Genomic DNA, 21,891 nt, shown 5'->3' on the forward strand with positions numbered 1-21,891 from the left:
TGTGTGTGTGTGTGTGTGTGTGCGCGCGCGTGCGCGCACTGTCCGGCAAGGCACTGTCTCCTCTTTAGTGCCACGTGGTTTTTTTTCTTGTTGTTGTTTGTTTGTTTGTTTTACTATAAATGAAGGGGGCTAAACATAACAGTTGAGAGGATCCTCTGGGCCCTCACAGTACAGACTGCATTTAAATTTTCTTTTCAAATTCATATGAATATGAGTCAATCTCTAATTGACTGGAAAGGAAGAGGCAGAGTTGGACTTTAACTGCAGGAGAAGTACCTTAACAAAAAAGCTGTCATTATCGAAGCTGAATAGCTAACAAGGCAGGGTGAAAACAAATTTTTTAATTGCAAATTTTAGATTAGCAAAACTTTACTCTTTGGCGGATCTATTTACAGAATATACTCCTTTGCCTAAGTATTCCGGGAAGGCTTAGCAAAATGCAATGGAGACGGGCCTACCCCTGTGTACACAGCGCGGTCATTATCTTTTGTTCAGCTGTACAAAAAAGGGATGAAGGGCAAGTGGGGAGAGTGGAGGAAAAGGCTCTCAGGCCACGTCCACTTCCAGCTGGGGTGAAAGCACTGCTTTTATGTACTATACGCTGAACTATGGGTGGATATAACCCAGGCCACAGACTAGCCATGAGGGGGGTGTGCTTCTCTGATGGGCAGCACCGGGATGGCATGTTGAGAATACAAACAAAGGGAGCTAAGCAGAGCCCCTGGTAATGTCAGGCTAAATAGCTGATGGCTTCAGAGGAGTGCACTATTCCGACAGTGTTATAGCAACTGCATGTCGCTCTGTGAAGATGCTTCCAGAAAATCCCTTCATTTAGAAATCTGAATATTTTGCTGGTCTGGGAGGCTATGGAAGTGATGCAGGGAAAAGTCACATAGAGGAGCTTTTCTCCATTTTGAGATGTTCACAGGCGATTAGCTACTTGGAAGTAGCTCTAAGTTTGCAAGATAGAATTTTATTTTTAGCCCATTCATTAACTAGTTAGTTCATTCATCCATCCTTCCTTCCTTCCTTTCTTCCTTTCTTCCTTCCTTCCTCCCTCCCTTCCTTCTTCCCTCCCTCCCCCCCTTCCTCCCTTCCTTCCTTCCCTCCCTCCATCCATCCTTCCTTCCCTCCCTCCCTCCTTCCTTCCCTCCCTCCCTCCTTCCTTCCCTCCCTCCCCTCCCTTCCTTTCCTCCCTTCCTTCCCTCCCTCCCTTCCTCCTTCCCTCCCTCCCTTCCTCCCTCCTTTCCTTCCTTTCTTCCTTCCTTCCTTCCACCACCCAGCAAATACTCATTGTTAAGTTCATACTCGTGCTAGGTTCATGGTACCAGATACTGGATATACAGTAAACAGCATGGTTCTCTAAGGAGTTTATAGCCTTTCCTATTTCCAAGTTTGGCCTATTACCATTTTATCTTTATTTATTAGAGATTTTAGATTTCTAATATTTTCTCTATTCATCAAAACCTGTGTGGCTTAAGCAGAAAGCACACAGTACATCAGTCCCCGGCTAATATAGGACATTAATACACAGCTTGAGATCCTTGGATGTTCCTTTGAGTTGTGCATAATTTAAAACATTAATTTCTTTTAGTCGGTAGCTTTCTAAATATGCTTCAGAGTTCCTTGATTTGAATGCAGATATCCAGTAACTCAGCATTATTACTAATATCAGTTATCATGCCATACTGCAATACAGTGGCTTTGCTGACCAGATAGTAGGATGCAGAATGCTCTGTACAAACACTGAGCAGCCGTTGGCCATGATGATGTCCCAGGCTGGCCTTGAGCCCTATATCCCCCTGCTTCAACCTCTGAGTGCTGGGATCACAGGCGTGCGCCACTACCCGCTGCTTCCGTTTCTGCTCTAGCATCTTTCCCTTTTCTTTTCTGCCACGTGCTTGTCTTCTTTCCTTTCAGGTTTTCAAACTGCTGCTCACTCAGCTACTCATTTGTTCAGGTGATACTGATAATATTTATCGCCTCTAAATTACTATAGTGTAGGAAGCTATATAACCAAGCAATAAAGAGGCTGGTGGGGAGGACAAAGGGCTGCTGCTACGGAAAGAGGGCAGTTTAATCTTCGTGACATCCTTTAGTGTGGTTCTTTACTGTTCTGCATAGGTAACGAGCTTGGCAGTGCGGTAGGGAAAGCATCTATTTCCCCCATTCACTCAGTGCAGGATTTCACATGGTTTAATTTGAATATAAAAAGAATTTGTTAGGGCTACATTTTGTAAGTTAGAGGTAGAATGACAGCTATTTAGAAAACTATAAAATCATTTTATCATGGCCTACTAGAGTGACGCCGTGGAGTTAGGGTAGGAAGCAGAGCCGAGTTAGATCCGTTGTTACTAACTGTTCAGTTTTAAAGCGCACAGTCTTTCTGCCCTCGATTCGGGGACAGCAGAGCGGGCGGGCAGCACGCCCTGTGGTGGTGTGCAGATGCCCATTCAGCTGGTGTGGGGTGAACCCGAGGAAAGTGAGGTTTGTTGCTGGCATTCGAGACCACGCTCACATAAATAAAGTGAGGAGGTTTAACATTTGCCAGTCTGGTGTCTTCTTGGGTATCCTGGGGGAGATGAGGTCCTGGGCTGGGCTCAGGTTATAGAATTTGGGGTCAGTGGTTAAGAACCGATCTAGTAGGGTCTTACTAATGACTGCTGTGAAGACAAAATACTGTGTCTGGAGATTGGCAGGTAAACCAAATAAGGATGTTTATGTCTTTTTTTTTTTTTTTTTTCCAGAGCTGAGGACCGAACCCAGGGCCTTGCGCTTGCTAGGCAAGCGCTCTACCACTGAGCTAAATCCCCAACCAATAAGGATGTTTATGATGGGGGAAAAAGGAGTGGAAGTTTTTATCAACAGTCTAGAGTGGCAGAACACATCTCCTCCTGCCCCGCATTTACCAACGGGTTAGCATGCTGTGGGAGCTGAACAGTTTATGCCATTTTAACTGTTAACTTGATGGAGTTACCCATCACAACGGTTACTCTCCGTCCCTTTCAGAGCCCAGCATTTTTTTTTTTTTTCACACCGACTCTTGCTTTCCTGGGGGTCATTCTTAGCAGAGAGCCCCATGGAGGTTTCATTTTCCGGAGTGGGACTGTCCAGTATGGCAGCCACTTTCTTTTTTTCACTTTTGACTATGGAAATGTATTAAAGTTAAGAACAACACAGACTGAGCCGCTTAGGGGTTCAATAGCTGTGCGTACACCACGGTTAGAGTGTTGGACGGTACACGACAGACTTCACCTCTGCAGACAGTTCCCTCTCCACCTATGCACACGGTCCTCTTGGGACTTGTAAGGCTGCCTGTGCTGTCTCCAGGGTCTCAGTCTCAGCTCACCAAGTCTCAGAACTAGCCTCACTCAACGTTCTCTGTGGCAGGCTCCTGAGGGGGCCCCAGGACTTTGTGTCACACTTTTTTCCTGTATCTCAAGATTCTCCCTACTTGAATTTTAGAAACCAGGTTAGTTCTACCAGTTGGTCAAACTAGCATTCTTGCTGAACATCTATTGACAGCAGACATGTTTAGCATGCAACAGGAAGGATTCTTACTTACGTCAAGCTTGGAGCTTAGAAAAATGGGCTGTGAGGTTTTACTGTTCTCATTCAACAAAAACATAGTGGCGATTGATGATTCTTCTGTAGGTTATCAAGAGATGTGATGTACCAAATATTTTGGTATATTTATAGACATAAATGGTTGATGGTAAGGATGATGGGATAGTCAGGAATGGAGGAAACAGCTTGAGACAGAAGCTGAATAGGATTTGAAAGCCAGAGGGCACAGATGTAGGATGGTTAGTCCCACGTGAACGCCGTAGGCAGTTTTCCCCACAGCTTCAATGGGGTAAAGCCACTCCTGCTTCCTCAAGGCTCTGGTAACCATGTTCATTAGCAAATGAGGATGCTGCCTGCTCCTCATGAGAAGTGGAAAACGCACTGCAGAACAGCCGCTTCTCTTTCCAGGGAGCATTTTGAATGACTGCGAAGGTAGGGTAAACAAGAAAGGTGTCTGACGGTAGCTGACTACCAGATCTGACCAGGGGAGAGAGACCGTGTCGGGTAAAACAGAAGGTTGACCAGTGGCTCCGAGCCACTCAACGGGCAGCCGGATGTCTGGCACGCGCACCCTCAGTGTGCTCAGTGGAACCCCACACCAACATACTTGTTATGGAAGTCGTAGATCTCCTGGATGTTGCCAAAGATGATGTGCTCTTTATTGAGGATGCCAGGGGGTATCTCCTCCACGCCGCTGGTCATTTCCCACAGGTAGGTCTGCAAGACAGCGAGAGAGCCAGCACTGGCAAGCGTGCCATGGGAGACCCGGGCAGAAGACGCCCCTCAACCATGTGAGGCAAGAGTTGGGCTGCGATTGCAGATGGAGTGCGGAAGGCGAAGCGTTTAACAAGTGGAACAGGAAGAGTGGGAACCTGGCGGCTCCGTCACTCAGAACCTCAGCATGGGCAGGCACCAGTCTTGCTATTTGTTAAACCTGTGTCACAGGTCATGTTTTGAAATGAAGCACTGGAATACTTTTCTCTACCCACTCCCCCGCCATCTTTTTTTTTCTTTCTTTTTCTTTTCTTTTTGGTTTGGGTCTAGCTCCAGTGCGAGACCTCCCCAACTGCCTTTTTTCTCGTCAGCAGCAGGCGAAGAGCGCCCAGCTGCTCTCGAGGGTGTGACAAAGGCCAGGGTGCCCTTCTGTAGTGAAGGTGGGGGGGCTGATCCCTGCGAGACTTACCTCCAGGCACTCGTGTAAGTCCCTTACATAAGCCTTCTCCGTCTGGAGCAATTCAGCCATAATGAATCTAGGAGGAAACAAACGGGCCTTCAGCTGCTTACGGGTGCATTGCCTCCTCTCCAACCTCACTTCCTCACCCTGGCGCTGTGGCACTTGAGTGTCCTATTTTCAACCATGCCAACAAAGCTCCTCCCTCTGCCCAGTCCCCCTTACCCCGGCCAGTTGCTCTCCACCCCTTCTCCGTGTCTGTGCTCCGCCAGTTCCACTCTCTGGCCTGTTCCTACTTATTTCTACCTCACTGTGCTGATAGGCACGGGCGGTCAACTGTGTGAGTGAGCAAGACGCGGGTGCTCCCGTTGTAGCTTGGTGGCTAGACAGTCTGAACTGCAGTGTCCTACGGCTCTCTCACAGCTCCCAGGACGGTATCTGCTCAGTGGTTTATGGACTAACACTGAAACAGTTCGGTACTCGGATTAAACAGGTTCCAAGCCCGGCAGACGTGTAAAGAAGCGGGCTGTCTTTGTGGGCTGTCCCGTCTCTGCTGTAACCACTTGGCCCAGCTGCTGTAGCGTGAGAGGGAGCACAGAGATAGCGCAGTTGTGTTCCAGTGAGACCAGGACACTAACAGGTTTGTATGTCCCCATACTATAGTCTCTGGGTTTGTCTTCAAGCAGTTAGCATATAAGCTGTCATTTTTAGATTATAGACTATACACCAAAGCAGAGGTGGAGTCCAATGTGACCTATGGGCCACAGTTTGTTGATCTCTGACCTTGGGGGGGTCCTCTTTGGTATTTAGGGAGTGTCTCTAATGGGATTTATTTGCCTCACAAACCTAAGCACACGAAACTGTCATGTGTAGTGTTAGTTCATAACAGTGAGTGATGCTCTTCCGACTCCTGAGAACGGAGGTTTATGCTCTGTATCTTTAAGGAAAGGACTCCCTCCTTGGACCCCTAAATAACACAATGGTCCTGAGCATGTATGATTTGATTATTGTGCATGTATTTTACTTTTTTATCTTCACAAATTTTTATTAGAAACAGTGCTTGTCAGCTGGCCTATAACAACCTATTTTTAGTACAAACTACACATTTATAGGCTTATCCTACATTTCAGTTTTTCGTATCGTTCACACTGAGCACTCCTATTTTCAGGTGTTCTGTCACATGAAAAAAGTTGAGAAATAATATCCCCAAGCTGTGTCCTTTTGGAAGCATGACCAGAAATACTGTTCGAGCAGTATCTTATCTTCATCTTGCTGGGCTTTCCCTTAAAGTAATGTATCTCTCTGATAGTGGCCTTCTACTAGAGCTGAAGGATTGATGTAAAGACTTCACTTTTGCAGAAGTCAATTAGCCAGTCTCTTCCTATTTGTCCTCTGTTGATAGGGCAGAACGTGTGTGAGTATTGCCTAGAGAAACAGGAACTGAATTACGAATCTGTCAATTACTTGAAGTTGGACCTGCTTCTCCAGACCTCAGGACTCCGTGTCTCTAACACAGCTGACAAACCAGGACTGCTGCAGGGATTGAGTAAGCTCATGTGAGAAACAGCCTGGTGCAGAGGATCCTGGGAAATGCTCAGAGATTAAGCCTGTCGGTGGCTATGAAACCAGGGAAGATGTGGAGGAGCTCAGACGGCTTTGGGAAGTCCTCTTTGGTCTTTGCCTTGGATTTCCTTTCTTCTCATATTCCTTCCCTCCTACTTGCTTCCTCTGTGTTAACCTTCCGCTACTCCACTACCTGCTGCTTGCTTTTGTTTTTCCTCTACTGCTTCAGAAAGAAGCTAGGCAGGCTTGGCTTCTCTGTTACGGCTTCAATCATGTCCTCCAGGGTTAGTATATTAAAATCCCATCCCTCCGTTCTTCAGATCTTGACTTTATTTGGAATGATCATTGCAGAACAGAGTAGGGTGGGTCTCAATCCAAAATGGCCAATGTCCTTACAGAAGGGGAGATTTGCACATAGGCCTAAATATTCAGGAAGAATGTCACGGGAATCTAATTGTTCCACCAACAAATGAGGGGAAACGCCTGAAGCAGATCTTGTCTACTCTAACCTCAGAGGGAAGGGAAGCATCACATTCCTTGGTTTCAGATCTCTGCTGAAGTCACCAGCTGTGGTACTTTGTTATGCAGCTCTACAAACCAGCACAAGGCAAGGACAGTCTGGCTTCACAGGCTGGCTTTTGTTGCTTCGGTCTTAAGGAAGCTGCAGTGTCCTTTCCATTTTGATAAAATTAACTACTTAATCCCAGACTCACTGTTTTTTTTTTTTTTTCTTTCTAGTATTACTCAGAATGTAATAAAACAGTCTTCACAAAGCTCCTTTCACGATCTCTGCATACGTGTGATTTTTATGACCTCAGCTTGAAGAAAGTAAAGTACCAAGATCCTGTAAGATTGATGGGGCTCATTCATCCCAGGTTCACGGCCCTGTAATTCTTGATTAATCGAAATGTGAGTCGACCATCTCCTATGTCACCAACCAAAAGGGCAATGTGTTGTGCCTAGCTGTGGTCAAGATTCACTGAGAATGTAGCCCCAGGGGATTGATTCTAGGGTTCCTGTGGGTACCCCAATCTGCAGCTGCTCAAGTTTCTCCTATAAGATGGCACGGTACCTGCATATAACTTACACACATCCCTATGCACTTTAAATAAGCTCTCAGTTATAATGATGCCCAAGTCACTGTGAGCGCTACACAAAGAGTTGCTCCATTATACAGTTTAGAAGATGATTTCAAGAAAATAGTCTCTGCATCTTCAGTACAGGCGTAATTTTTTCCTGGATATTTATAATCCAGGGATAGTTAAATGGGGGTGTGTGTGTGTGGAACTCATGAATACAGAGGGCTAGCTAAACTGGAGAACAGAGCAGGAATCTAATGATAAATTGATCCCAGCTCTCTAAATGTATTCTGGCTCTAGCCATTCTTATTCTGAGAGAGAGGAAAAAAAAGGATTCAGTTTATGGAAATCTCACGTAACGTCAGATTCTCCCATAATATTTGAATCTTTGCATCCCCTTTCTGTCTCAACTGTCTCATCACCACATGGGCCATCTGTGAGAGAGGAGTAAACTTAGGTATCAACTTTACCTCTGGCATCTACAATTCACTCTTGGGGCCAGTTTCAAGGTGCATCTTCCTTTCCATTTAAAATATTACTCACCAGGCAAATATCTGAACAAGATGTAGGGACGGGGGAGGGGAGATGGTAGAATCCCATTTCTTCTAACCCAAAATTCAGATGTTATCAACTGTCCTTCTTTCCTTTCATTCTTCCCTTCCTCTTTCCCTTCCCTTTCTTCCTTCCTTTTTCCTCCCAGCCTTCAGTCCTTTCTTAAATTCTTTTTTTAAGATAGAATCTCATCGTATAGCTCAGACTGGCCTTGGCGTGCCAGTCTTCCTGCCTTAATCTCCTGAGTGATGACATAAGAGGAATGCGGCACTGTATTCAGCTATCGGGTTTATCTGTGATGTAATTCTAGGAAACTTCCTATCCTTTACCTAAGGTTTCAGTTTCCATACACAGTAACATTTTAAAAACATCTCTTAGCCAACTCTGGTCTCCCTGTTACTCTGGGAACCACTGGCTCACATAAGAGGGTATAAAAAACTCCTTATCACCAAAGAGTTTAATCTGGTTAGTGAGACATGACCACCGAATCAGTAAAAGGAAGTATAGATGTTCAGAAAGTGATGGAACAACGGCAGCAGAGGATGTAGCTAAGGAATGCCAGAGGCATATGGGCATATGGTATGAGCTGGATTTCAATAGGGTTGAAAAGTGGGGGGAAGGGGGGACCAAATGAAACTACACACACACACACACATACACACACACACACACACACACACACGCAAAAGCACAAAAGAGGGAAGGAAATAAGCAAATCAAAAGAGGAGGGTTCTAGGCTGGGAACACTGCAGGTGCAACGGTTATCTAATGTTCTTGCCTCTGAGGGAGTCAGTTGGCAGTCACTTGAACTGGGAAGCACCCTGAAATAAGACTGACATGGGTGGGGCCAAAGGTGGTACACTGAGGAGTCGGATCATTATGCAGAGGGCCACAGGAAGCCACTTGAAATTTGGAGCTGGTGAGGGACGGAGTAGAAAGGAAACACGGGGTATGCAATGGTTAAAGAGTCAGAATTCTGGATCTGTTTATTACAGACGGACTGTGGCATCTGGGAGAGTTGGTTGGCTTCCCTAGATCTGATTTCTAACACGTGAGGTGGTTTGGTTTGGTTCCTGTTGAGGTCTGACACTGGGAAGTCAAATTTGATGGTCCGAGGGGTGGTTGGCCCCCGGGGAGCCCCTGCTACACGAAGAGCCCTTAGATACAGGAGAGAAAAGAGAGGCTGAGAGGTCTCTAGAGAGCTTACCCCCTCAATGCCCACCCCAACACCTCCACATCAACAAGATGACGCAGTAGGCCTTCACAAGGGATGGGTGGCAGGGAAAACCGAGGAAGAGCCTGCTAGCTGCAGCGGGAACCCCACAACACGTACTCTTTCTTCCGAGCTGACTTCCGCTTCTCTTCATTGACCTCATGGTTGGCGTCCCGGAGCTTGACCTCGCGGTCTGAGAGGCTTGCTGGGATGATGTCCAGCTCCAGGTCCTTGTTATCCTGCATGAGAAGTGCCACAGAGGTCACCTTGGGGAAGCCTTAGGGAAACCCCTCAGACAAGTTGGTGGAAGTGGTGGAACCAATCTAATGGAAGAGGATGACAAGATGGGGGATCCTACGGGGTCCCACCCCACAAGGCCTTCATGGGGCAACTCTTCCTTTCAAGTAAAAAAGGTGTAGAATGTTCTGGCCAAATACTTAGTGATACGATCTGTGGCAACAGACATTATGTATCTGTTCTCCAGGCCTTTGGCCCTGATTAAATCTAAACACAGATTAGCCAGAATTGGTTCTTCATCAACAAAATAAATGTGAAACAGAAATACAGGAAGACTGAAAGCCTCTCATCCATCAAGAGAAAACAAACTATTTTGATTTAAACAAGCCTCTCCCTTAGAAACAGGAACATAATACCTGATCAATGACTGGACCCTGTAACTGCTCATCCCTGCTTGCTTAAGCCATCACTGGTATTATGTCTGATGGGACCCACAGAAGAGAACTCATGGCCCGGGGGAGACATTAAGCACCCAAGTTTTAGTGATTTGACCACTTTATTCGAGGCCACTCTGTGTCAGAGCATGGGCCTGCTTAAAGATATATGAGTTAGAAATCCTAGGACTAAATGTCAGGCTGGATTTAGCTTTTGATTCATAGGTTACAGACCTCTACTATAAAAAAGAGATTAAAAGTCAGTCTTCCTTCGCTTCGGGGCACGTAGTACTGTCTTTTAGTTGAAATGTCAGTCTTTCTGCGTACTGTGCCCCTTATTCCTGAAAATCATCTGTAGATATACAAGGGACTTTAATCTCTGGCTTATTAACATAATTGGTTAGATGACTACTGATGAGACCAAAATAAAGGGGTTAGTCAACAGCTAACTACACAGAAAAACAACAAAAAAACCCTGCTTTGGATTCACCGGCCTTCCTTCTGGTCAGCCCATTCTGCGGTACACAGACCATTAATCATGAGGGTTGAGATGAATGGCCCAGTACGGTCCCCAAGCCCATTAAAAATGCACGAGGTTCATGGGGTCCACAGCTCGGAAGGACTGCCCTGGGGAAACACGCTACCTCAGTGGCGAGGAGGAGAGTGGCACTGAGGGAGAGGGGAAGGGAGGCGGCTCCAGCGGACAGCACAGCGGCTCCGACTTACCTCTGTGTTGACACCCAGGGCTTTCTCCAGGGAGTACCGGTACTTCCCCATCCTCAGGGAGAAATCCCGGTAGTGCTTGTCCACCGTGGTCACCCATTTCCGTATCTCTGTGGCGTGGATGTGGCCCTTTTCCACGAAGCTGTCCGCCAGCTGGATCAGAAGCTTTACCTTCTCTTTCGTTTGCTGCCCCGAGAGACGGCCTGACGTTACTCCATCACAGCATTCCCAGGCCTCTTTGCCCCAAGCCCCACCCTGCTCTGGTACCCCCTCAGCTGATGCCTGGGTTTGCACGGCATCTTTGTTACTCGCCTGTTGGGTGGCCTGGATCAAATTATTAAAACTTCCTGTGCTCAGTCAGTTCCTTACACATAAAATAGGAACCGTAAAGAGCACCTGCCTCATAAAGTTATTGCTGACATTAATGAGCAAACAATGCCTCCACTACGCAGAGCATGCCTGGAACACAGTAGGTGCTCACTGGAGCCGCTGTAAAAACCTATGCTGTGGTACGCTTGTCTTCCAGGCAGGATGTGGGCTCTATGCAGGATGGCCCTGCCCTTCCCAAAGATTTATAGGCAGTTAAAAGTGACTAGGGATAAGTTCTCATAAGGCCATACCAATTCCAAAAGATATATAAGCAGTTAACAGTTGCTGAGGGCAGTGGCATTTTCTTTAGTGGTACAGCGGCTTATAATTCACGCTCCTGTAAGTAACTCCTCACACGTGTTCCTATTGACTGGAACTGTTTCTTTGGTCTGTCATTGGTGCCTTGTCTGGGTGAGAAGGCATTTGCTTGTGTCTCCAGAGAAAGTTCATACAACTAGTGAAGTCAGAAATGTTAGCCAACTAGCAATTGATGTGAGGTTCTCTTATGTTAATATAGCCATCTATTAACTTATAGAGTGTGTTATCATCACGGATCTGAGATTCATCTGAGCTTGGAAACATTTTTAAGAAGCACGCAGAGAGAGGTGGGACAAGCCTCTGTGAGCCGGATGTGAATACTCGAGGTTCGGCTTTTAAAAGCTGGTGCAAATTCACACCTTTAGCAGTGACAGCAGCATCTGTCTCTAATCCTCTGTACCCCAGGCAAGCACCGAACGTCATGTAAGCTCACGTGGGCTAGGATCCGATGAACCTAGCTGGCAGACTTTTACCTGCTTCACTATGAGATTTTGTCTTTCCGCTCAAGGGAGATAAAAGGGAGAATGTGACCCGTGCCTATTACAGGGCTAACGAGGCAAAAATTCTGACACGTGTTGGGTTAACTTCATTTGTAACAAGAGTATGTTCAGCATTTCCTCTGTCTACAGTTGTCTGCAGAGAGCTGTGGGTTGGGCTTGGGGGATAAACAAAAGGAGAAATTTAAAAAAAAAAAAAAAAAGAAAGATATTTGTTTGCCCCCATCAAAAATCTCCAGAGGGGACAAGATCTTCATAGAGTAGTTGACAGCTCAGGGCATCATGTAATTGAATGTCAAAGTGAGAAGTATGTTACAGCAGACGGAGTTTACAACGGAGGGGATGAAGGCAGAGCTGCACGGGAAGGCAGGGAAGGCCTGTGGGGAAGACAGGGGAACGGAAGTGACAAGGGGCAGCAAGCACGTGCTCACCTTTTAGCATAAGTCTGGATTCTGAAACTAAAATTTCTCAGAAATGCCTGGGAAATCTTAAGGAAGGTGAAATATCATTTAAATAATATGCTATGAGGAAAATGTTCTTTTGAGAAAAGGAGGTCCAAAGTTTGGACCACGCTACAACGAGGGAAGAACAATCATGGGTGCAGCCATTGAAAAGACAGCAGATCTTTGTCACCTCACAAGACGGTGAGTGAAAAGCTGACCATGGTTGACACCAAGAAAAAGAAACCTGCAGCCAGCAGCCTGGTGCCACAGGCAGAGCTGAAAATGGTGACCTTAGGGTGAAAGAGAGAGAGGGCAGCCCTGCCCTCGTTAGGGGGGCTGGCAGTTACTCCCCAGATGCTGTGCTCTTCTAGAAAGTTCTGACACTCAGCCGCTAAGTGCAAGAAGGAAAAGTAGAAACCAAGAGATTCTAGCTGCTGTCACAGGACTGCTCAGTGCTGACGAGAAAGCTGGTGCCCGTGCAGATAAGCTTTACAGGACGCACAGATACTACTATCCTGCTGACGGACGGCATGCACGAAGCTGCTGAGCCCCACAGCAGAAGCCCTTTGGCCGGTGTGAGAGACAGGTACCCTACCAGCACTCTGGGATCAGCATGAGGGAATTCCACAGGTTTTGTCTGTGCAGCTACAGGGCCTTGCTACTTGTAGCTGGACTTTCCCTGTCAACGGAGTTCCATCAGAAACTTGCCATGGCCACCTCCGTCAGAGTTTCAGTGTGAAATTCCCAAACACACTGACGCTACTTCAAGACGCAGCAGGCGCCTGGAAGGTGAGATCGTCACCACAGAAAGAGAAGCACGGGTTTACAGAACAGCACGAGCCGAAGCTCAGCTACGGGTAGTCCATTTTCTCGCTAATGAATGGAATTTACCATGACAAAGTATTGGTCCGAACTTCTTACCAAGAATCTAAGGCCAACAACTGATTCATTACAACAAAGCAAACAGATGAAGATGGTAGGGCCCCATTTTTTAAAATTCCACCACCATTGCCCTCTAACTGCCCTGACTACCCTATACACCCCTTTCTAGGCTTGCTCACATCCCTTCCCAAGAGAGAAATGCGAGAGAGGGGAGCAGAGCACCCTGTATGACTCATGGCCAGCGGCACAACACAATTAGCTTCTCCTTTTTCAGGACGGTGGGCTGGCCAGGGGCTGGGAGTTAAGGGCTGGAAGGGCTTCCGAATGGAAGGGGTGGATGCGAAGATTAGAGGAAGATCCCTCGACCACAAAACAGCAGCAGGAACTCCATCAGGAACTGTTGAAGACAGGACATCTGGGATCCTGAAGGCTTGTGTGTCATTTCTTTTAGGACCTGAATTAGATGGCATCGAAGCTGACTTGTATGGATACGGAGAAACCCTGTGAGATATTACCCTATGTCCTCATGGAGGCCAGGGAGTGAAGAGTCAGCAAACGGTGTGGCCAAGCCCGCCTGTCTCTGCAGGGGCCCGTCTCTGAGCCAGTCTCCTCTGCTAAACCACAGTTCCAGAGTGTCAGCTCCATCCTTAATGGGAGTGGTGCCAGTGCGTCCTGCCTTCAGCCAAGTAGCTCATGCAGAGGTGGGCACACTTCCACGGTCCCATGTAGGGGCCTCTCTCTCAGCATGTATCTTGGGTAATTACCCAAGAGTCCTCTTCAGTGGGCCTGAACCTGTCCTGAAAGTTGAATGCTCTGTCTTTCTCATCCGTCTTCACTGTCTAGAGGTGAGTTGTGTGTGTGTGTGTGTGTTGGGGGGGGGTGGTAAGCTAGTGGATGCTAACTCTAATCTTTAGGGGTGACCAAAGCTAGATCAATCAGCCCAATGGGACACCAACCACGGCCATGGCTCCCCAGGATATAGTCTGAAACCATGTGAGCCGTCACATTCCTGGCTGCAGCTGATCAGATCAGAGGTCAAAACGTGTCCCCACGTGGATAGCCCATCTGTACACGGTCGATTACTTTTCAGGGGTCCTGGCTTTTAGGAATCTGTTTAAAGAGGGACGTTGACAGCATGGTGGCTCAGCTGAGGGGGGTTTCTCGGGTGGTCTGAACCGTGGAGATGGGGTTAGGTGGTAGGTTGCAGAGAAGAAGTGTGAACACAGAAAAGAGGCGGGGAAAGTAAAGAGTGGGGCACTCCAGGGCACTCTGGAGGCAGAAGCAGGAGGGACCGCTTGAGCTCAGGGCTTTGAGCCCGCATGGGTAACAGAGCGGGAACCCCCTCTTTCCTGCTCCTTCAGACAGACAGGAGTATAGTGTTGACAGATACACGGGGACACTGGTTGCTGCTCACGCTGCTGCTGAGAGCCGCTTTGGAACTGGAAGTTCCTCAAAATTAAACAGTGGGGCACAGTAAGGCTGAGCCACTGTGCTCCCATGTGCACATATGAGAGAGCTGAAAGAACATGCTCACACGGAACTTGTGTGCAGTGTTAATAGTAACGTTATTCACAGAACCTACAAACTAAATATTACTCGTGTGATAAGCAGTAAGGAAACGTCCGTCAGATAAAGGAGAAAGCTAGACCTGTGCTATGAAAGACTGTTTAGTGTATGATTATTTATATTATTTAGGGGTGAGGCGCTGACGCACACTGAAGCACGGGTGAACTCTGAAAGCATTACGCGAAGGGAAAGAAGCCAGATGCAGAGGGTTACATACTGGATGATTCTATTTATGTAAAGTGTACAGCCGGGGCTCATGCCTAAGGAGAGGAGGGAATGAGGGTTTCTGGAACTCAGCTGTCGCAATGATTACATGAGCTTGTGAAGATACTAAAAAACGCCCACTGGATTGGAAAAAGAAAGAAAAAAAGCCAAAAACGACTTTGTTTTTATAAGAAACAGAGTTGTGTCAGACGCTGAGAAGTTCAGCTTCCCTGTCATCAAGTGCCTTCTACCCTGTACTTTTTGAAACAATAGAAAGTATCATTTGTAGTCTTCTAACTTGATTGCCTATGGGCTATGGGCGTGCTACAATGTGCAATTGTGGGTTCTTATCTTCGCCAAATCTCTGTCTCATTTTTATTACTATATTTGAAGGTTTTTATATAAAACTGCCTTTCTATATGCAGTCTCTTCGCCTTTGATCTCTTCACTGAAGCAGAGTATCATAATTCAGCATAACCTGTGTACTACTCAATTGTGAGGGCATCCAATTTCTTCTCTGTCACTCAAGGCCAATTTGCTTCCCGATCAAGTTCATTTCACTGGTTATGAAGACTTAAAAGCCAGAGCTGACTGGTTAAAAGAAGCTTGCCTCTGGGGAGTTGGGAGTTGCCTCTGAGGTGTGGCAACTCTGAGGTGAGGCTTCAGTCAGAGGCTCCTCAGTTATCCAGTAAGCATTCTGACACAAATAACTCTGAGGTGGAGAAGATGTTGGATGGGAAGACAGTAACTCCCAACAGACACAGTTCAGCTGGGAGGCAGACAGGAAGTGGAGAGCCAAGCTAGACAATTCACGTGGACATAGACTTGAGTCAGTCGTGCTGAAACCTAGCCATGATTCCTAATGTTCACGTGTGTGTTGTGACATTAGCAGCGTCAGGTAACCTGGGAGCACGAGGCAAATAAAGGGGGTTCCTGTCTTCAGGGATGGTGTAGGAGATAGCACTGCACACAGACTCTGGGAGAAAACATGGCTGGTGCAGCAGAGGGCCGAAGGCACAGCAGGGGAGGGCTCTGGGGTATTCAGCAGGTAGATGGGAGCCCTGATGAGGTGGCACTGGACTGGAAAGGTGGGCTTCTTTCCAAAGTACGAACTAGAGAGAAGGGACACTATTTTAGGTGGAAAAGTTGCCTGGAAATGGTAGTGAGGCAAAATTCTATGGCGGGTTTCCCGGAGGGTAAGAAAGCACATCCATTCTGCTGAAGTCTAGACTCGTACTAAGGAACAACTGATGAGGGCCCTGTGATGTGGGAGGCCCTAGAGGCTGAAGACACTGGGGCCACTAAAGTTCCTGAATGGAGGGATGCTGTGGTCAAAATGACCCTTTAAAGATAAGAGGAGTAGGACGGAGTAGAAGGAAGGAAAGCCAGGAGAATGCAACCTAACGAAAAAGAAGTTATCAGTTTGGGGCAGACATGATGGATGGAAGAGGACAAAGCTATGAAGCAGATTATGAAGGATAAGCTAACGTGATTGAATCCTCTGCGTTTCCACTTTGTTCATGAGTAGACTGATCCCTAGAAGTCCTGCCGCTGCTCTAGTCCACCCATACAGGTGGAGCTGACACCATTCATCCCACTAATGGTTCACTGGCGGCACCATTAGAGGTGGGGCAGATAGACCCAAACCGGTGACCTCAAAAACCACTTTCGTTTGGATCTGAACAGGGTTCTGTTCATCTGCTACCTTCTTTCTGCCATTCCCTTAGCTGGTGCTGAACTCACAGCTCTCCACAGCAGGCAAATGGCCCCGAAGCTCCCAGCAGTGCAGGGCTACCTGCCCAACGCTGGGTTCACAGCCGAGTCATGATATGGATAATTACTTCTGAATACTGGCTCGGCAAAGCAGGCAGATACATAAGGAATTGCGGAGAGAGGTCTCCGTCACATCAGCTCCTCATTCAAAACGAGGGTCCTCGTGTCAAATGTTGGCTGTGGAAACTGGCACAAATCAGGTTTTCTTCCGTTACAGCATCCCTGTTCCCTCGGTGTGAATGAAGGTGTGTAGAGTTTTCTCCCCAGAGACCTGACCTGGTCACTAGCAGGTGTGAGGACAAATGGAAATAGGTCTGAAAACTGGACAGGCTCGCTTTGGGAGCCTGTCCTCAGTGGCTTCCCAACACACAGTTCTGTGTTCAGTGGCTGCTCTTGCTTCCCTAACAAGGCAGTAGCTAGAGCAGGGGTGCCGGGTGGACCGGGGGAGGTCTGGGATGCAGCCTATTTGATAGGCACCCTGTATTTTCATCCGTTCCTGAGTTGCTCTTCCATCCCATAAGGTGTACTTCCCAACACATGCAAATTTCAAGACTTGAAGATACATGTAGAATTTAGGTATGTCTGACCTGCAGACCCCAGGCCACATGCATGCCTAGAGAGACACGCATGTAGCCCAACACATCTGTAGATGACTACATGCCACAGTGTCCAAGGGCCGGCTACCTCTGGAAGATGTATATAATGTATGCATAGGTTTGCAAGAGTGTGCCCTTTTACCTTCTCTGGTCTGAGAGAACAAAAGAGACCCCTGAATCTGGAACCCGATGGTGAGGTATATTAGCAGCCCTGTTTGGATATCTAATTTGGGGAGAACTTAGGTCCCAAAGGAGACAATCCCCAACATGCTTCCCTTGCGTCACTAGGGCTGCACATTCCTGTGTACACAGACTGCTCTTGTTGGTAAAGCTTTCCACAAGGGGAGTGCCAGGAGGGGGATGGCATACTTCCTACCTTGGCAGGTATCCTGAATTCGCCATACTCTTTCAGCAGCTCCTGAGTCTCCTCCGTGGTCTCTCCAGTGGAGGTATGTGTTGAGAGGTAATATTCTCCTGTTTCTTGGATCCAGTCTAGTGCCTGTAGGAGGAAACACCACCACTTAGTCCCCCAGAGGGCAGCTGCCAGTGGGAAGACGTGCCACACGGTGAGGAAGGCTTATGGGCTGGTGCCCAGGAAAATCGACAGGGTGGTGGGTATGCAGCTCTGAGGAAGCTGTTTTGTTAAAGTAAAAGAGGTTCCACTTTTACTTTAGAACAGTCCAACACAAAGCAGTAAAGTTGGGGATATCATATATCAGACCCAATTAGTACTTTTTTATAAACTGGGGGGGCGAGGGGTATCACAGGTCAGACCTAGTGAGAAACTGTGTATGAATGGGTGTGTATCATAGGCCAGACCCAGTGAAATCCTGTGCAGTCCACTCAATCTTCTGCTGTCAAACTCAGAACTGAATGCCTAGAAAGTCCAAATGACTGACGAGGGGAAACCTGTTCTCCCTTACCCTGTCATCCCCGCCCGCCCCCTCCACTCCTGTCTTAACTCTGCCTGCTGCTGTGGTCCTCCGTGCGCTGCTTGGCAGTGAGGCAAAGCCAAGGGGAGTCCTGGACATACCTGCTTAGCACTGCGCTCGAACACCACGTATTGCTGACACTGGTCTAACCGCCGCTTCTTCAGGGTCCAGAAGTGCAGGACACGATTCTCCCTCTGCAAGAGCTCGCTCAAGATGGCTGTGGGTAAAGGAGGAGGGTAGCATCATGGGAAGGCTCTGAGCAAAGCCCCGACTGCTTCAGCCCCACCGCCAAGGGGATTTGTAAGCCTGCCTTTAGGGCTGACACAGCATCAGAAGAAAGGGAATAAAAGCTGGAGACAGAAACAGCTCCCCCGAAGGGACCAAGAATGGAGATAGAATGGTAAGGGCCTGTTTCCGAGGATTCTGTCCATGTACTGCCATGAACCTGGATTCTTTTCACACTAGTCAGTCCTTATTGTAAGAGACTTTGGAAAGTGAGCCCCTAAGACAACAACTGACACGGCCCATCTGGAGTCTAGCCAGCATGGGTGGGCTCTGCTAGGATGCCTAGACATTCCCGAGTTGCTTCTGGAGGAGAGGCAGGAGATAAGCAGCTACTGAGAAGGCTCAGCAGACGTATAGCCGGCCCACGGACTGAGCCACGCTGTCAGCCCCGCACAGGAGTCAGACACAAGGCGTTTTAACAGCGGATCCACCGTTACGAGCTTCTAAGAGGAGGGTGGGTGGAAGCTGGGCTGCATGAGGGGCTACAGGTTGTCTGAGGCCCAAACTCTACACGGCTTCTGATCTGATCCTAAGCGAGGCTGAAAGCTCTTCTTGTGTCGCCCTTAATAATACCATGTTTGAGAATGTATGTAAGGTCCTCGGTGTATCAAAGGAGTCTTGGTGGGCATCTGGTACACACCATCTTCTCTTTACACTATCTGGTCGCCTTGATTGATTCCGTACGTGTTTTAAATAGCATGCTCTATGCTTGCAGGAGCATAGATAATAAAGCAAGCAATTTTATTTTGTTTTTGTATCTGCTCCTTGTTTTCTGCCAACTATTAAATGCTCATAAAATGTATGGTCGTGAGGCTATAGGCAGCAATGTGTATTAGATATCATAATATAGTAGGCACGTTTTTATAATACTCATGATGCAGCCATCTTTATGGTCCCCACTTTGCAGGCGAGGAAACGGAGAAGACCTGCAACTTGTACAGCCTCATTCAGATTGGAAGGAGTAGAGCTTGGACTTAGGCAGGCTCCTTTGACCTGAGACCACATCCTTAGCGGCCCTCCACCTCCCAGGTCCCCGGGGGGATGTAAAGTACACATTACTATGCTTTCCCGAGATGGCACAACTCAAACTACAGTGTTTGTCCTTATTAGTTTTTGTTGATTTTACTTATTCTTTAATTCCCCTCGCTGTCCTGTGCCTGGAGGTTTGACTCTAAGGATAGACTTTGTCCACGCCCCTGAAGGCTGAGAAGTTCCATGGGCCTTAGTGGCTCACTACCTAGGCCTTCAGCACGGAGCTTTCGGCTCCTTCCTAGAGAGGTCACGTATACTCACTCTCAGCCAAGTGACTTGCTCTGATGAAGAGGTTGTTAGCTGATATGGCATAAACAGGAGCTTGAAATGTGCTTGTAGACTTGACCTTGCCCCTTGTCTGCCTTTTAGCATCATGACAAGAACTCCTGGGTAACCACTGTCCACTGGACTCAGAGCTCGGGATGAACAGATAAGAACCTTAGCCAACATCTGGGGCCAACATCCAACAGCCGCATGGCTGAGCTTAGCCACAGCAGCTGATGGTATGTTGATGGCTGCCACACACCATCACCTGGACAATAGATGCTCACTCACAGTGAGCAACAGTGAAGTTTTGGTTGTTCCTTGGCCATCTGCTCCTATATTAAAACCCTAAAATACAGGGCACTGGTTTTGGATCCAGGCAGAAGATGATGGGGAGATAGAAGGTCTAGCCTCCAGTGTCTGCTTCTGCTAGCCAAGGATACAATAAGCTTTGTTTCCTTGGTGCCTGTGTCCTGGAGTCAGGGCTTTGCTCATGGCGCTTCTAGGGAACCAACGTAATCAATCCAAATCATGGAAAGCTCCCATAGAGTTTTGGGCGCTTCTCTTTGCCCACTGCCTGAGCACTTTCACAGATTTCCAGCCCCCTCTGGGTGCCTGTCCCATACGGTGTGGGTGGGAGTGTGGTCTCTCAGCGGTTGGCCTCACCCCAGCAGCCATCTGCAGAAGTCAGAGCATATGCTCTGCAATGTGCTGGAAGGAGGGGGGTGACATGGAGTCAGCCACCCACAGAGCCTCATTCAAAGGCAAAATAACATGTGGGGAGGAGCTCAGCTCAGGTTCCTCTTCTTGTTTAATTCTGTCAGGTGGTTTGGATCATCCCAACTCTTGAGTTATCTTAGTAGGGAAAAGAACTCTATCTGACCTTGGTGTCTGTAAGCCTGGTTCACCCCTCTCTCCAAGTCAGCTCAGGTCTTCTGCCTGGCCTTAGTCTCCAGGGCTGTGATTTTTTTTTTTTTAAACTGGGCAAAAGGATGCACGTAAAACTCATTTCCTACATGAAGGCTAATTTCAGTATGGTAGGAGTGAACACTGAGAAATGATATTTAGGCCAAATGTGATCAGTCAGTAAGCCTTTTTAAAGGGTATATGTTGCTTTTCATGTACTCACAGACTTTACAGAATTGAAAGAGATGATGAAGATGACCTGACCTCAGAACCGTTGTTATGTAAATTCTAAGTGCACGCAGAATGCCGGTGTTGACTATAGATCTGAGTGAGCCTGAAATTCCATTTGTATTAGCCTCCAAGTGATATCAGTGTTGTTGAACTGGTCACCATGTTTTGAGTAACAGTTGTTTAGATAACCTTTCCACTAAGCAGCGTGGCCCAAGGCTTGACAATAAATGGAAAACAAAACAAAACAAAACAAAACAAAACAAGCAAACAAACACAAACTTGGGAAAATCTTTCTGCATGTTAAGACACTGACTGTGAACCACCAGGGCTGGTTTTTCCACCACCCCACACCAGACTGTGTGGGAGAAGCACAGGAGAACTTGAGCTGACACCAGAGCTACATAAACAGCTTGTTGTGGGGAAGAGGGGGTCTGGCCTTTCATGCATGCGACTAAAGTGACCTGTGGCCTGGTAGGCCTCTTACTCACCTTTCACTTGCTGCTCAGGTCCCCTGGTATGGCTGGCAACACTGGGCATGCTCACATTGTTCCTGTGGATGTACTTAAGGAACACCTCGGCGTTCCTCCGTGCCAGAGTGCAGGCCTAAGGAAAAGAGAGGCGTGAGGCCATGTCTCCAGCCAGCATATGGAACTCAAGATGTGAGAAGAGGTGCCTTTTTAGAAGGCGTAAGGAAAGGATTCAGAGGGAGTGGAGTTCTGGAGGTCACTTCCAGTTCACGGATACTAATTCCAACTTGGAAGGCTTGTGCTCTGGGCTCTCCTTTAACCAAGGGCTAGACAGAAATCAGAAATCAGTGGCCCTTCACTATCTCTCTGCTGACTGGGCATGGCTATGCTCATGCCCAGGCTCTGTTCTTCTATAAGAATGTCCCTTACATGACCACTGGTGAAAGCCCAGGGAACAGAAATGCCCATTAGCACATCATACTTAGCAAACACACTTGATGACATAATTCTAAACCTAAATGTAAATTGCCAACAATCAGACTTTCTTTCTTTCTTTCTTTCTTTCTTTCTTTCTTTCTTTCTTTCTT

General features: G+C 47.5%; 1 protein-coding gene across 11 annotated transcripts in view; it reads right to left on the bottom strand.

Moving 5' to 3' along the window:
* Kalrn (kalirin RhoGEF kinase) overlaps positions 1–21,891 on the bottom strand; it is a 575,471-nt gene that overhangs the window by 199,090 nt on the left and 354,490 nt on the right. For all 11 annotated transcript variants that reach the window (XM_055624991.1, XM_055624990.1, XM_055625009.1 and 8 more), the window contains 7 exons: positions 21,326–21,440; positions 18,221–18,336; positions 17,564–17,686; positions 10,543–10,725; positions 9,266–9,384; positions 4,751–4,817; positions 4,175–4,284 (listed from right to left, as the gene is read on the bottom strand). In XM_055624991.1, coding sequence (XP_055480966.1) covers positions 4,175–4,284; positions 4,751–4,817; positions 9,266–9,384; positions 10,543–10,725; positions 17,564–17,686; positions 18,221–18,336; positions 21,326–21,440 — 833 coding nt within the window. The remainder of the gene's footprint in view (positions 1–4,174; positions 4,285–4,750; positions 4,818–9,265; positions 9,385–10,542; positions 10,726–17,563; positions 17,687–18,220; positions 18,337–21,325; positions 21,441–21,891) is intronic.

Source organism: Psammomys obesus, unplaced genomic scaffold (genome assembly GCF_907164565.1).
Source record: "Psammomys obesus unplaced genomic scaffold, mPsaObe1.curated_primary_1811, whole genome shotgun sequence".
In the NCBI taxonomy this organism is placed as follows: domain Eukaryota; kingdom Metazoa; phylum Chordata; class Mammalia; order Rodentia; family Muridae; genus Psammomys; species Psammomys obesus.